The sequence below is a fragment of the Ascaphus truei genome, chromosome 21 (genome assembly GCF_040206685.1).
Source record: "Ascaphus truei isolate aAscTru1 chromosome 21, aAscTru1.hap1, whole genome shotgun sequence".
Taxonomy (NCBI): Eukaryota; Metazoa; Chordata; class Amphibia; order Anura; family Ascaphidae; genus Ascaphus; species Ascaphus truei.
This window is the reverse complement of record NC_134503.1, coordinates 28,456,645-28,471,987: the sequence shown is the minus strand read 5'-3', so window position 1 is coordinate 28,471,987 and position 15,343 is coordinate 28,456,645. Positions and strand designations below refer to the sequence as shown.

The following is a 15,343-nucleotide window of genomic DNA, read 5'->3' as shown; positions in this document are numbered from 1 at the left end:
TGTGAATATTAGGATGTGTATGTGTATATTGGGATGTGTATGTAGGTATTGGGGTGAGTATTATTGTATGTGGGGGGTATTGGGGTGAGTATTAGGGTGTTTGTGTATTGGGTTGAATATTAGGGTGTGTGTGTGTAAATATTGGTGTAAGTATTAGGGTGTGTGTAGATATTGGTGTGTGTGTGTGTGTGTGTGTGTGTGTGTGTGTGTGTGTGTGTGTGTGTGTGTGTGTGTGTGTGTGTGTGTGTGTGTGTGTGCGTGCGTGTGTGTGTGTAGTATTAGGGTGTGTGTGTGTACATATTGGGGTGTGTATTACGATGTGTGTAGATATTGGTGTGAGTATTAGAGTGTTTGTGTGTAGATATTGGTGTAAGTATTAAGGTGTGTGTAGATATTGGGGTGAAAATTAGGGTGTATGTGTAGATATTCAAGTGAGTATTAGGGTGTGTGTGACAGGGTAAATAAAAGCCACCAGCTATATGCCTGGCAGACATATGTTTAGCCTGCAATGCAGCAGTGACTAGGTTAACTTCAGCGGGGAACCTCAGGACAATTAGTTGGATCCCAGCTGCCTAATCAAGGTGTGTTAAAAACCCCAGGCTGTAGACACATGGGACTGGCTGTTGAGGAGAGAGGAGTAAGCTACTGAAGAGATTACTGATACAAGGTCTGTTAGCAAAGTACATGGTTTATGAACTGTCTGTCTCCTGCATAGAAAAGAGTAGCTGCCTTATTTTTACACTGTCTGCTAAAGAGAAACTGTTTTGTTTTGTCTGCTGAAGAAAAAGCCATTTTCTTTTGTTTGCTGATGAAAAGCTATTTTTCTTTTGTGTGCTGTATATCTTTTAAGGCTAAATAAATAAGCATTGTCAAGAAACCCGCGTGTGTAGTTGCATGTACCCTGCAACATATGGTGTTCAGAAGTCCTGGGATTTTCAAAAGGCTCCTGCAGTTAAAGGGCCACACACACACACACAAGAATGGAAGAAATTTTGAAAGAGTTTCTGTGCGAGCAGACCAGACAGCAGGGACAGTTAATGCAGGAGCAGGCCCGGGTGCAAGCGGAGAGTGATGAAAGACTACAGGCAGCACAGGATGAGCGGATTGCCAAGCTGCTGACCCAATTCCAGGGGTCTGCCAGTCCAGAACTTGCAAGCAGACCCCCGATACTCCTGAGGAAAATGGCTCCGAACGAGGATCCAGAGGCTTTTTTACTGACATTTGAAAAAGTTGCGGAGGCTCATGGATGGGCTGCAGATGACTGGGCAACTGCTTTGGCCCTGCTCCTCATAGGAGAAGCCCAGGCCTCATATCAGGGCCTCCCAGCAGATCAGGCAATGGACTACTGACAAGTAAAAGCCGCCATACTGGATCGCTTAGGTCTGACCCCAGAGACCTACCGGCAGCAGTTCCGGAACATGAAGTACACCGCTAAGATGAGACCCCGGGTCCTCGCTCAGCGGTTATTGGATTTGTGTACGCGCTGGATAAAACCCGAGGAGTGCACTAAGGAGGCAATTCTTGAGCAGGTGGTTTTGGAACAATTTCTACAAATAATACCCCCTTCCGCACGCTCGTGGGTGAAACGCCACACTGCTGAAACCCTAGCTTTGGCGGTCCGACTCGTGGAGAACTTCCTTGGGGCTGAGCAGCAGGCGAGTGTCCTGGACCCGACTCCACCGACACTTGCCGATGCCCAAAGAGGGAGGTCGGATCAACAGGGAACCTACGACCCGTCCATACGCAACCGCCAAGTCCAACGGAAGGAGGAGTCGTTCCAGCAAGGACGGAGTCCAAATGCTGGTCCCCGCCGAGACCCTCATCTACTTCCTGATGTTGGCTCGTCGCAAAATGAGAGGAGCTTCCGAGGACATCGCCCACAGGACCCACCAGATGCCTGGTCTCCAGTGTCAGGTCCAGCAGAGCGCTATCCACGGCCCCCTCCTACGAGGGAAACCTCTCCATGTTCCGCCTGCGGAGAACAAGGCCACCGGTATGTCCACTGATGGATTGTTCATTCAGCAGGACCGTCGCCTCGGCCTTTACTGGAGAAAATTACAAGCCCTGGCTACTTCCAGCCCTGATTGGGGGAAAAAACGTCCAGGCCCTGGTAGATTCGGGCTCTGGGAAAACTCTGGTCCTCCAGGAACTGTTACCGCCTAACGTGTGTTCTTTTGACTCCCCATGGAGTATAGAATGTATACACGGCGATGTAAAACGCTATCCGACGGCCAAAATCCGGCTACAGGTAAAAGGTCAGGAGGCTTACCTCGAAGTAGGAGTCGCTCCTTGGCTCCCTGCCCCCATTGTGCTCGGCCGGGACTGGCATTTCTTTTCAGACCTAATGGCTCCAGTCTTTCACGAGGAGCCCCCTTCTATGGCTCAGGAGAACCCTGGCAAACTGTTCCCCTTCTCGGCAGACCTTTTTCCCAGTAGACACCGGGCTCAAAAGACTCGGAAGCAAAAACACTCTGACAAACAGGACTGGTTGCAGAAATCTGGGTCTCAAGGTGACCAATCTTATAGCCAGAAGTCACAAGTGATGACTGGGGATGGCCAGAAGGAGGGGGATATGGGCCCTGGAGATTTACCAGACCTATACCTCCCTGATTTTCGCCAGAGGCAAAGGGAAGACCCAGTCCTTGCTAGACAGTATGACAAGGTGGTAAAAATTGATGAGCAAATTTTAAATGCACAAGGGGTGACAGTATTCCCCCATTTTGAGCTATCAAATGATATCCTGTATAGGGTGAATAGGCAGACACAAACAGGGGAGGTCACAAGACAGATATTGGTTCCCAAGGCGTTTGTTAAATATGTGTTCACTCTAGCCCATACTGTCCCTTGGGGTGGTCACCTGGGCAGGGATAAAACATTGGACCGTATTTCATCCCGATTCTATTGGCCAGGGATGCATAGTGATATTGCTAAGTTATGTGCGCCATGTCCGGAGTGCCAGCTAACTAGTCCAAAGGGACAAAAACCAGCCCCTTTGGTTCCTCTACCCTTGGTGTCAGTTCCCTTTGAGAGGATTGGGGTAGACTTGGTAGGACCTCTAGAACCTTCTGCGAAAGGACACAGGTTTATCCTTGTAATAGTAGATTATGCAACAAGATATCCTGAGGCATTCCCCCTGAAAACAGCAACGGCGAAGCAAGTAGCCAACAAGTTGTTGGAACTGTTTTCACGGGTTGGACTTCCCCAGGTTATGTTGACAGACCAAGGTACAAATTTTATGGCTAAACTGATGCAGGATGTCTTAAAATTACTAGAGGTCAAGTCTGTTCGGACATCGGTCTACCATCCACAGACTGACGGATTGGTGGAAAGATTTAACCGAACTCCAAAAGGGATGCTGAGGAAATTTGTAGATTCAGAGAAGAGAGCCTTGGATGAACTTCTCCCTTTTCTGCTGTTTGCAGTGTGGGAAGTTCCCCAGGCCTCCACGGGATTCTCTCCATTTGAACTGCTCTATGGCCGCCAACCCCGGGGTATCCTAGACCTCCTAAAAGAGTCCTGGGAGGAACAGCGGTCCCCTTCTAAGAATACCCTGCAATATGTACTAGACCTTAGGAAGCGCCTAGATGTGGTCGGCCATTTTGCTAGGGAGAATCTTTAGATCAGCCCAGGACAGTCAGGAGAGACATTACAATCAGAATGCTCGCATGAGAGTCTTTCACCGGGGAGACCAGGTGATGTTATTGTTACCCAGTTGCGAGAGTAAACTCCTGGCCAAATGGCAGGTCCCATTCGAAGTACTCCGCCGTACAGGTGAAGTGGATTATGAGATCGCTCAACCAGGGTCCAGGAAGGGTAAACAAATTTACCATGTGAACTTGCTGAAACCCTGGAAGATGCAGCAGTCTCTATTCATCCACCCGGTGGAGGAGGAAACGGACTTGGGTCCTCAGCCTCCACGGGAGAACATCGTGAGTGACGATAAAATCCCAATGGGTAAACAGTTGTCCTCTGAACAAAAAGGGGACTTGTTAGCAATAATTACACAATTCCATGATGTTTTTTCTGATTTACCAGGGCAAACTAACTTAATTTCACATGCGATCGAGACAGCACCTGGGGTAAAGGTACGTTCCCGTCCTTATAGGTTGCCTGAAAGTCGTAGGGCTCTGGTAGAGAAGGAGGTACAAGAAATGTTACACTTAGGAGTGATTGAGGAATCATGCAGTGAGTGGTGTAGTCCACTAGTTATGGTCCCTAAACCCGATGGGAAGGTAAGATTTTGTGTGGACCTCCGAAAGGTCAATGCGGTATCCAAGTTTGACGCATATCTGATGCCAAGGGTTGACGAATTAATTGACGCCCTTGGTAACGCGGAATATATATCCACGCTGGACTTGACAAAAGGATACTGGCAAATACCCTTAGAGGAGAAGTCCAAGTGCAAAACAGCCTTTGCCACTCCCATGAGTTTATACCAGTTTGTGACAATGCCATTTGGACTGCATGGAGCCCCAGCCACATTTCAGAGACTCATGGATAAGGTGCTGAGACGCCATAGGACTTATGCCGCAGCCTACCTAGATGACATTGTCATTTATAGTAAACACTGGCGGGCCCATCTAAATAGGCTGAAAGCGGTCCTCAAATCTCTAAGAGAGGCAGGGCTCACAGCCAACCCTAAGAAATGTGCCTTGGGTAAGGCAGAAACCAAATACTTAGGCTATGCAGTGGGAGGTGGAAAAGTAAGGCCACTAGCCGACAAGGTAGTTGCCCTGAAAGAAGTTCCGACCCCCCAAACAAAAACGCAGGTACGCTTTCTGCTGGGTTTAGCAGGGTACTACCGGCGGTTCATCCCCAACTATTCGGAAGTGGCAGCCCCTTTAACGGACCTCACAAAAAAGTGTGCCCCTAAGCAAGTGGTATGGTCAAGGGATTGTCAGAGAGCCTTGGAGGACATAAAAAGGTGTCTATCAGAGGGTGCCGTCCTTAGAAGCCCGGACTTCAACAGCCCTTTTGTAGTGCAAACAGATGCATCAGAGATAGGGCTAGGGGCAGTGTTGTCACAACAGTTTGAGGGAGTTGAACACCCTATCCTTTTCCTGAGTAGGAAATTGTTCCAGAGGGGAAAAAACTACTCAGTGATTGAGAAGGAGTGCCCCGCAGTAAAGTGGGCAATCGAGGCTTTGAGGCATTACCTGGCAGGAATCCATTTTACTCTGGTGACGGACCATGCTCCACTGAAGTTGTTAAATAGTATGAAAGATTCCAATGCTAGGTTAACTAGGTGGTATATGGCCCTCCAACCCTTCTCATTTGAGATTCAGCACAGGCCGGGAAAAGAGAACGCAAATGCTGATTTCTTTTCTAGAGAAGGGGTGGATGGTCGGGCTTCAGTCGTGCGTAGCCCCAGCCACATACTAACAGGGGAGGAATGTGACAGGGTAAATAAAAGCCACCAGCCATATGCCTGGCAGACATATGTTTAGCCTGTAATGCAGCAGTGACTAGGTTAACTTCAGCTGGGAACCTCAGGACAATTAGTTGGATCCCAGCTGCCTAATCAAGGTGTGTTAAAAACCCCAGGCTGTAGACACATGGGGGCTTGCTGTTGAGGAGAGAGGAGTAAGCTACTGAAGAGACTACTGATACAAGGTCTGTTAGTAAAGTACATGGTTTATGAACTGTCTGTCTCCTGCATAGAAAAGAGTAGCTGCCATATTTTTACACTGTCTGCTAAAGAGAAACTGTTTTGTTTTGTCTGCTGAAGAAAAAGCCATTTTCTTTTGTTTGCTGATGAAAAGCTATTTTTGTTTTGTGTACTGTATATCTTTTAAGGCTAAATAAATAAGCCTTGTCAAGAAACCCGCGTGTGTAGTTGCATGTACCCTGCAACAGTGTGTGTAGATATTGGGGTGAGTATTAGGGGGTGTGTGTGTAAATATTGGGTGTGTGTGTGTGTGTGTGTGTGTGTGTGTGTGTGTGTGTGTGTGTGTGTGTGTGTGTGTGTGTGTGTGTGTGTGTGTGTGTGTGTGTGTGTGTGTGTGTGTGTGTGTAGATATTGGGGTGAGTATTAGTGTGTGTGTGTAGATATTGGTGTGAGTATTAGGGTGTGTGTAGATATTGGTGTGAGTGTTAGGGTGTGTGTGTTTGTGTGTAGATATTGGGGTGCGTATTAGGGGGGTGTAGATATTGGTGTGAGTATTAGGGTGTGTGGGTAGATATTGATGTGAGTATTAGGGTGTGTGTGTAGATATTGGTGTGAGTATTAGGGTGTGTGTAGATATTGGTGTGAGTATTAGGGTGTGTGTAGATATTGGTGTGAGTATTAGCGTGTGTGTGTGTGTGTGTGTGTGTGTGTGTGTGTGTGTGTGTGTGTGTGTTGTGTGTGTGTGTGTGTGTGTGTAGATATTGGTGTGGGTAGATATTGGTGTGAGTATTAGGGTGAGTATTAGGGTGTGTGGGTAGATATTGGTATGAGTATTAGGGTGTGTGTAGATATTGGTATGAGTGTTAGGGTGTGTGTAGATATTGGTGTGAGTATTAGGGTGTGTGTGTAGATATTGGGGTATTAGGGTGTGTGTGTAGATATTGATATGAGTATTAGGGTGTGTGTGTGGATATTGGTGTGAGTATTATGGTGTGTGTAGATATTGGTGTGAGTATTAGGGTGTGTGTGTGTGAATGTGTGTGTGTGTGTGTGTGTGTGTGTGTGTGTGTGTGTGTGTGTGTGTGTGTGTGTGTGTGTGTGTGTGTGTGTGTGTGTGTGTGTGTGTGTGTGTGTGTGTGTGTAGATATTGGGGTGCGTATTAGGATGTGTGTGTAGATATTGGGTAGATATTGGTGTGGGTATTAGGGTGTGTGAGAATTAGGGTGTGTGTATATATTGGTGTAAGTATTAGGGGGGGTGTAGATATTGGGGTGCGTATTAGGATGTGTGTGTAGATATTGGGGTGAGTATTAGGGTTTGTGAGTAGATATTGGTGTTAGTGTTAGGGTGTGTGTGTAGATGTTGGTGTTAGTATTAGGGTGTGTGTGCGTAGATATTGGGGGGTGTATTAGGGGGGGTGTAGATATTGGTGTGAGTATTAGGGTGTGTGGGTAGATATTGGGGTGTGTATTAGGGGGGGTGTAGATATTGGTGTGTGTGTGTGTGTGTGTGTGTGTGTGTGTGTGTGTGTGTGTGTGTGTGTGTGTGTGTGTGTGTGTGTGTGTGTGTGTGTGTGTGTGTGTGTAGATATTGGGGTGCGTATTAGGATGTGTGTGTAGATATTGGGTAGATATTGGTGTGAGTATTAGGGTGTGTGAGAATTAGGGTGTGTGTATATATTGGTGTAAGTATTAGGGGGGGTGTAGATATTGGGGTGCGTATTAGGATGTGTGTGTAGATATTGGGGTGAGTATTAGGGTTTGTGAGTAGATATTGGTGTTAGTGTTAGGGTGTGTGTGTAGATGTTGGTGTTAGTATTAGGGTGTGTGTGTGCGTAGATATTGGGGGGTGTATTAGGGGGGGTGTAGATATTGGTGTGAGTATTAGGGTGTGTGGGTAGATATTGGGATGTGTATTAGGGGGGGTGTAGATATTGGTGTGAGTATTAGGGTGTGTGTGTAGATATTGGTGTGAGTATGGGGGTGTGTGTGTAGATATTGGTGTGAGTATTAGGGTGTGTGTGTAGATAATGCTGTGAATATTACGGTGTGTGTGTAGATATTAGTGTGAGTATTAGGGAGTGTGTAGATATTGGTGTAAGTATTAGGGTGTGTGTGTGTGTGTAGAGAGATATTGGTGTGAGTATTAGGATGTGTGTAGATATTGGTGTGAGTATTAGGGTGTGTGTGTAGATATTGGTGTGAGTATTAGGGTGTGTGTGTGTGTAGATATTGGGGTGAGTATTAGGGTGTGTGTGTAGATATTGGTGTGAGTATTAGGGTGTGTGTGTTGTAGATATTGGTGTGAGTATTAGGATGTGTGTAGATATTGGTGTGAGTATTAGGATGTGTGAAGATATTGGTGTGAATATTAGGGTGTGTGTAGATATTGGTGTTAGTATTAGGGTGTGTGTATATGTGTAGATATTGGGGTGCGTATTAGGATGTGTGTGTAGATATTGGGTAGATATTGATGTGAGTATTAGGGTGTGTGTGTAAATATTAGTGTGAGTATTAGGGTGTGTGTAGATATTGGTGTGAGTATTAGGATTTGTGAATATATTGGTGTGAGTATTAGGGTGTGTGTAGATATTGGTGTGTGTAGATATTGGTGTTAGTATTAGGGTTTGTGTGTGTGTAGATATTGGGTAGATATTGGTGTGAGTATTAGGGTGTGTGTGCGTGTAGATATTGGTGTGAGTATTAGGGTGTGTGTAGATATTGGTGTAAGTATTAGGGGGGGTGTAGATATTGGGGTGCGTATTAGGAGGTGTGTAGATATTGGGGTGAGTATTAGGGTGTGTGAGTAGATATTGGTGTGAGTGTTAGGGTGTGTGTGTATAGATGTTGGTGTTAGTATTAGGGTGTTTGTGTGTGTAGATATTGGGGTGCGTATTAGGGGGGTGTAGATATTTGTGTGAGTATTAGGGTGTGTGTAGATATTGGTGTGAGTATTAGGATGTGTGTAGATATTGGTGTGAGTATTAGGATTTGTGAATATATTGGTGTGAGTATTAGGGTGTGTGTAGATATTGGTGTGAGTATTAGGGTGTGTGTAGATATTGGTGTTAGTATTAGGGTGTGTGTGTGTGTGTAGATATTGGGGTGCGTATTAGGATGTGTGTGTAGATATTGGGTAGATATTGGTGTGAGTGTTAGGGTGTGTGTGTGTGTAGATGTTGGTGTTAGTATTAGGGTGTGTGTGTGTGTAGATATTGGGGTGCGTATTAGGGGGGGTGTAGATATTTGTGTGAGTATTAGGGTGTGTAGATATTGGTGTGAGTATTAGGATGTGTGTAGATATTGGTGTGAGTATTAGGGTGTATGTAGATATTGGTGTGAGTATTAGGATTTGTGAATATATTGGTGTGAGTATTAGGGTGTATGTAGATATTGGTGTGTGTAGATATTGGTGTTAGTATTAGGGTTTGTGTGTGTGTAGATATTGGGGTGCGTATTAGGATGTGTGTGTAGATATTGGGTAGATATTGATGTGAGTATTAGGGTGTGTGTGTAGATATTGGTGTGAGTATTAGGGTGTGTGTAGATATTGGTGTGAGTATTAGGATTTGTGAATATATTGGTGTGAGTATTAGGGTGTGTGTAGATATTGGTGTGTGTAGATATTGGTGTTAGTATTAGGGTTTGTGTGTGTGTAGATATTGGGTAGATATTGGTGTGAGTATTAGGGTGTGTGTGCGTGTAGATATTGGTGTGAGTATTAGGGTGTGTGTAGATATTGGTGTAAGTATTAGGGGGGGTGTAGATATTGGGGTGCGTATTAGGAGGTGTGTAGATATTGGGGTGAGTATTAGGGTGTGTGAGTAGATATTGGTGTGAGTGTTAGGGTGTGTGTGTATAGATGTTGGTGTTAGTATTAGGGTGTTTGTGTGTGTAGATTTTGGTGTGCGTATTAGGGGGGTGTAGATAGTGGTGTGAGTATTAGGGTGTGTGTGTGTAGATATTGGTGTGAGTATTATGGTGTGTGTAGATATTGGTGTGAGTATTAGGGTGTGTGTGTGTAGATATTGGTGTGAGTATTAGGGTGTGTGTAGATATTGGTGTGAGTATTAGGGTGTGTGTGTAGATATTGGTGTGAGTATTGGTGTGTGTGTAGATATTGGTGTAAGTATTAGGGTGTGTGTGTAGATATTGGTGTGAGTATTAGGGGGTGTGTGTGTAGATATTGGTGTGAGTATTAGCGTGTGTATAGATATTGGTGTGAGTATTAGATTGTGTGTGTAGATATTGGTGTGAGTATGGGGATGTGTGTGTGTAGATATTGGTGTGAGTATTAGGGTGTGTGTGTAGATAATGCTGTGAATATTACAGTGTGTGTAGATATTAGTGTGAGTATTAGGGAGTGTGTAGATATTGGTGTAAGTATTAGGGTGTGTGTGTGTGTGTGTGTGTAGAGAGATATTGGTGTGAGTATTAGGATGTGTGTAGATATTGGTGTGAGTATTAGGGTGTGTGTAGATATTGGTGTGAGTATTAGGGTGTGTGTAGATATTGGTGTTAGTATTAGGGTGTGTGTATATGTGTGTATATATTGGTGTGAGTATTAGAATGTGCGTAGATATTGGTGTGAGTATTGGGGTGTGTGTAGATATTGGTGTGAGTATTAGAAATGTGTGTACATATTGGTGTGAGTATTGGGGTGTATAGATATTGGTGTGAGTATTAGGATGTGTGTACATATTGGTGTGAGTATTGAGGTGTGTAGATATTGGTGTGAGTATTAGGATGTGTGTACATATTGGTTTGAGTATTAGGGTGTGTGTATATGCTGCTATAAACCCCTATTCTGTGCTGTGGGGATACTTACTACTTCCCTGTATTTGCGCAGAATGGAGCAGACACTGAGGGAAGTGCAGAGTCAGGGAGTCTGACTCACAACACTCTGCCTGACATCTCACTGGTAAGTAACCTGCAGTGTCACATAGACACACACACACACACACACACACACACAGGAGCGGGGCTCCCTCAGTTTGTCAGTGTCACACAGATAGTGGGGTATTGGGCTTGTGGTTGAGATTATGGGCTTCAGACTGAAGTATTGTGATTAAGATTAGATTATTGGGGTTAATCTTGAGGTTGTTAGGGGTGCACTGCAGTATTGGGGTGCAGCTTGAGATGTGGAGCTCAGCTAAAATTCGGGGATTGGGTTGCAGTTTTGGGGCAGGACCTAAACGTTCCCTCCATATTACAGGACGACGTCACCTCTCTCCTGGATGAGCCCCCCACTTTCCGTCCCACTCCCCCTCCCTCCTTTGATGACGCCTCTGCACAGCGCCGGCGGCAAAGTGGGGAGCGGACGCAGCGCCCATCCTCTGAATCCTCCCAGTCTGGTCTCTTCTTCACCGCTCCCCCCAACTCCAGCCCCCCACTCCCTCCTCTCGCCACTCCTCCCACCTCCCCTCAAAACCAGGACTCGAATAAAGTCATCTACGCCACCATATGTCCCAGAATTCCCCCTTCCGTGGCACCTGCACAGCTGGCACTGGTCGCACAACTGCCACTAACTCCATTTCCCAGAGTGCAGTCGCCCACCAGGTTAAAGGTCACCGCGGAGAGCCCCCCTAACCCTCCCTCGCCCTCTCACGGGGACACCTCGGACCCCCAAGCCATTCAGCATTTTGTCATGGTGGAAGTTCATCGACCCAATAGCGAGCCCGACGTGAATGAAATCCGAGCTGTACCCCAGGCACGAGGTGAGACCCCCGTCCCCCAGCAAATCCTGAGACCCTCACACCAAGGGAGGGACCCCGTCTGTCAGTGTCACATACACACACATGTTTACAAAGGCAATGATGAAAATGTAGAGACTTTGTGGATAGATATTAGCAGTGGAGGTAAAAGTATAAAGAAAATGTTTGTGGGAATATGCTATAAACCACCAAATATCTGTGAGATTGAGGAAGCTAAAATACTTTTGCAAATGGAGAAGGCGTCAAAACTGGGTCATGTTTGCATAATGGGGGATTTTAATTATCCAGACATAGACTGGGGCAATGAGATTAGCGTTACAACAAAAGGGAACAGGTTTTTGGGGGTGCTTAAAGACAATTATATGATATACAAATAGACAGACAGAACCCCTAGATATAGCACTCTATTTCAGTGCTTTATCAAGGCTAAGGTAATCAGAGCTAACTGCCGTTATAACAATAGAGAACTCTAGCCCATTCACTCCATATGAGGAACACTAGGGCCAGTGAACCATCCTAACACTGGACATTAACACACCACTGTACAATCTTTTGGACACACTTATCCATTAGAATTAGTAACACTTGGTCATATTTAATCATTGTTTTAAACCCCAATATTTTAACGATATTGTCATTAATAAAGTTATTTTTAAGTAAATCACCAAATCACACTGAAATAGAGTGCTATATCTAGGGGTTCTGTCTGTCTATTTGTATATTAAGTTACATACCCCTTGCAGCACCATTTCCCCTGCTCCATAGTCAAGCTGCAGCGGGGGTCAATCGTAAGTATATAATACAATTATATGACCCAAATTATTGAGGAACCAACCAGGAGAGGGGCAGTTCTGGATTTGGTCATATCAAACAATGTAGAAGTAATAACAAATATTCAAGTCCTGGAACATTTGGGTAACACTGATCATAACATGGTCTCATTTGAAATAAATGATTAAAAAACAGATTACTTGAGTTCAACAAAGACCTTAAACTTTAGAAAGACAGATTTTAATAAACTGAGGTCTAATCTACAAGTAATACACTGGGATGATGTTTTTTCAGGGAAATGTAGAAGATAAATGGTCAGTCTTTAAAACATTGTTAGAAAAGCACACTTATCAGTGTATACCCTTGGGTAATAAGTATAAAAGAAATAAGTCAAAACCAATGTGGCTAAATAAACAGGTAGGGGAGGAAATGGACAAGAAGAGGAAGGCGTTTAGATTCTTTAAGTCAGAAGGGACAGACATCGTATCAGAATTTTAAGGAATGTAACAAAAATTGCAAAAGGGCAATCAAATTAGCAAAAATGGATAATGAAAAAAGGATTGCAATAGAAAGTAAGGACAGCCCTAAAAAGTTCTTTAAGTATCTTAATAACAAAAAAATGAGAAAAGAAAATATAGGACCCTTTCAGTGTGAGATGTGTAGGCAGATTATTGGAGATAAGGAAAAAGCAGAGGTATTAAACAAATTCTTTGCCTCTGTGTTTACCAGGGAAGAATCAAGTTCAATAGTAGTGCCGCAGGAGGAAGCCACAACCTCCATATTAATAAACAATTGGTTAACTGAGGAAGAAGTTCATAGGCGGCTTGAACAAATTAAAGTAAATAAGGCACCTGGCCCCGATGGCATACATCCAAGAGTTCTCAAGGAGTTAAGCTCAGTAATAGCCAAACCATTATATTTAATATTCAAGGACTCCATTTCCACAGGCTCAGTACCACAAGATTGGCGTAAAGCAGATGTGGTGCCTATATTTAAAAAGGGAGCTAGATCAAAACCGGGGAATTACAGACCTGTAAGCCCGACTTCAATAGTGGGAAAGCTACTTGAAGGTTTAATACAGGATAATATTCATGAATACCTAATGGAAAACAAAATTATTAGTAATAGTCAGCATGGATTTATGAAGGATAGATCATGCCAAACTAACCTTATTTGTTTCTTTGAGGAGGTAAGTAGGAATTTAGACCAAGGTAATGCAGTTGATGTGGTCTACTTAGATTTTGCAAAGGCTTTTGATACGGTTTCACACAAGAGGTTGGTGTACAAAATAAACAAAATTGGACTCAGTAATAATATTTGCACCTGGATTGAAAGCTGGTTAAACGACAGACAACAGAGGGTTGTCATTAATGGAACTTTTTCAGGTTGGGCTAAGGTCGTGAGTGGAGTACCTCAGGGATCGGTACTGGGACCCCTGCTTTTTAACTTGTTTATTAATGACCTTGAGGTTGGGATCGAGAGCAAAGTCTCCATCTTTGCTGATGATACTAAATTGTGTAAGGTAGTAGAATCGGAGCAGGATGTAATTTCTCTCCAGAAGGACTTGGAGAGACTGGAAACGTGGCCAGGTAAATGGCAGATAAGGTTTAATACAGATAAATGTAAGGTTATGGATTTGGGAAGCAAGAATAAACAGGCGACTTACAAATTAAATGGCGATAAATTGGGGGAATCCTTGATGAAGAAGGATTTAGGAGTGCTTGTAGACAGCAGGCATAGCAATAGTGCCCAAAGTCATGCAGTAGCTGCAAAGGCAAACAAGATCTTATCTTGCATTAAACGGGCAATGGATGGAAGGGAAGTAAACATAATTATGCCCCTTTATAAAGCATTAGTAATACCACACCTTGAATATGGAGTACAATTTAGGGCACCACTCCTTAGAAAATACATTACGGAACTAGAGTGAGTGCAGAGAAGAGCCTCCAAATGAATACAGGGGATGGACAATCTAACTTATGAGGAGAGGCTAGCTAAACTAGATTTATTTACATTAGAAAAGAGGCGTCTAAGAGGGGATATGATAACTATATACAAATATATTCGGGAACAGTACAAGGAGCTTTCAAAAGAACTATTCATCCCACGGGCAGTGCAAAGGACTCGGGCCATCCCTTAAGGTTGGAGGAAAGGAGATTTCACCAGCATCAAAGGAAAGGGTTCTTTACAGTAAGGACAGTTACAATGTGGGATTCATTACCCATGGAGACTGTGATGGCAGATACAATAGATATGTTAAAAAAAAAAGGTTGGACATCTTTTTAGAAAGGAAAGGTATACAGGTATATACCAAATAAGTATACATGGGAAGGATGTTGATCCAGGGAATAATCCCATTACCAATTCTCAGAGACGGGAAGGAATTTATTTTTCCCCTTATGAGATATAATTGGATAATGTGTCACTTTTTTGCCTTCCCCTGGATCAATAAATAAGTATAGATATAGGATTAAGTATCTGTCATCTAAATTTAGCATACTGTAGGTTGAATTTGATGGACGCATGTCTTTTTTCAACCTCATCTACTATGTAACTATGTAACACAGGAGAGGGGCTCCCTCAATCTGTCAGTGTCACACACACAAACACACACACGAGAGGGGATCCCTCAGTCTGTCAGTGTCACACACATACACACACACACACACACACGAGAGAGGGGCTCCCTCAGTCTGTCAGTGTCACACACACACACACGAGAGGGGATCCCTCAGTCTGTCATTGTCACACACACACACACACAAGGGGCACCCACACACACACAGACAGGAGTGGGGCTCCCTCAGTCTGTCAGTGTCACACACACACACACACACACACACACACACACACACACACACACACACACACACACACACACACACACACACACACACACACACACACACACACACACACACGGGGCTCCCACACACACACAGACAGGAGAGGGGCTCCCTCAGTCTGTCAGTGTGACACACACACACAAGGGACTCCCACACACACAAGGGGCTCCCACACACACACAGACAGGAGAGGGGCTCCCTCAGTATGTCAGTGTCACACACAGACACACACACACAGATGAAAGAGAAGAGCAGTGAAATCAGTGCTAATACGATAAATGTAAATAGTGACACTAAAAGTGACAAACATAAATATAATACACTTTAAACTTAAAGTGGGGGCTGCCCAGGCAAAAAGGTTAACACGGACCAATACAAACAGTACAAACAGAAAACCGGCGCCTC

General features: G+C 44.4%; 1 protein-coding gene across 1 annotated transcript in view; it reads left to right on the top strand.

Annotated features, from left to right (window-relative positions):
* The window catches only part of WHRN (whirlin), a 44,792-nt gene that overhangs the window by 20,332 nt on the left and 9,117 nt on the right, over window positions 1-15,343 (top strand). Inside the window, exons 6-7 of the mRNA XM_075579420.1 lie at window positions 10,457-10,528; window positions 10,823-11,324. Coding sequence (XP_075435535.1) covers window positions 10,457-10,528; window positions 10,823-11,324 — 574 coding nt within the window. The remainder of the gene's footprint in view (window positions 1-10,456; window positions 10,529-10,822; window positions 11,325-15,343) is intronic.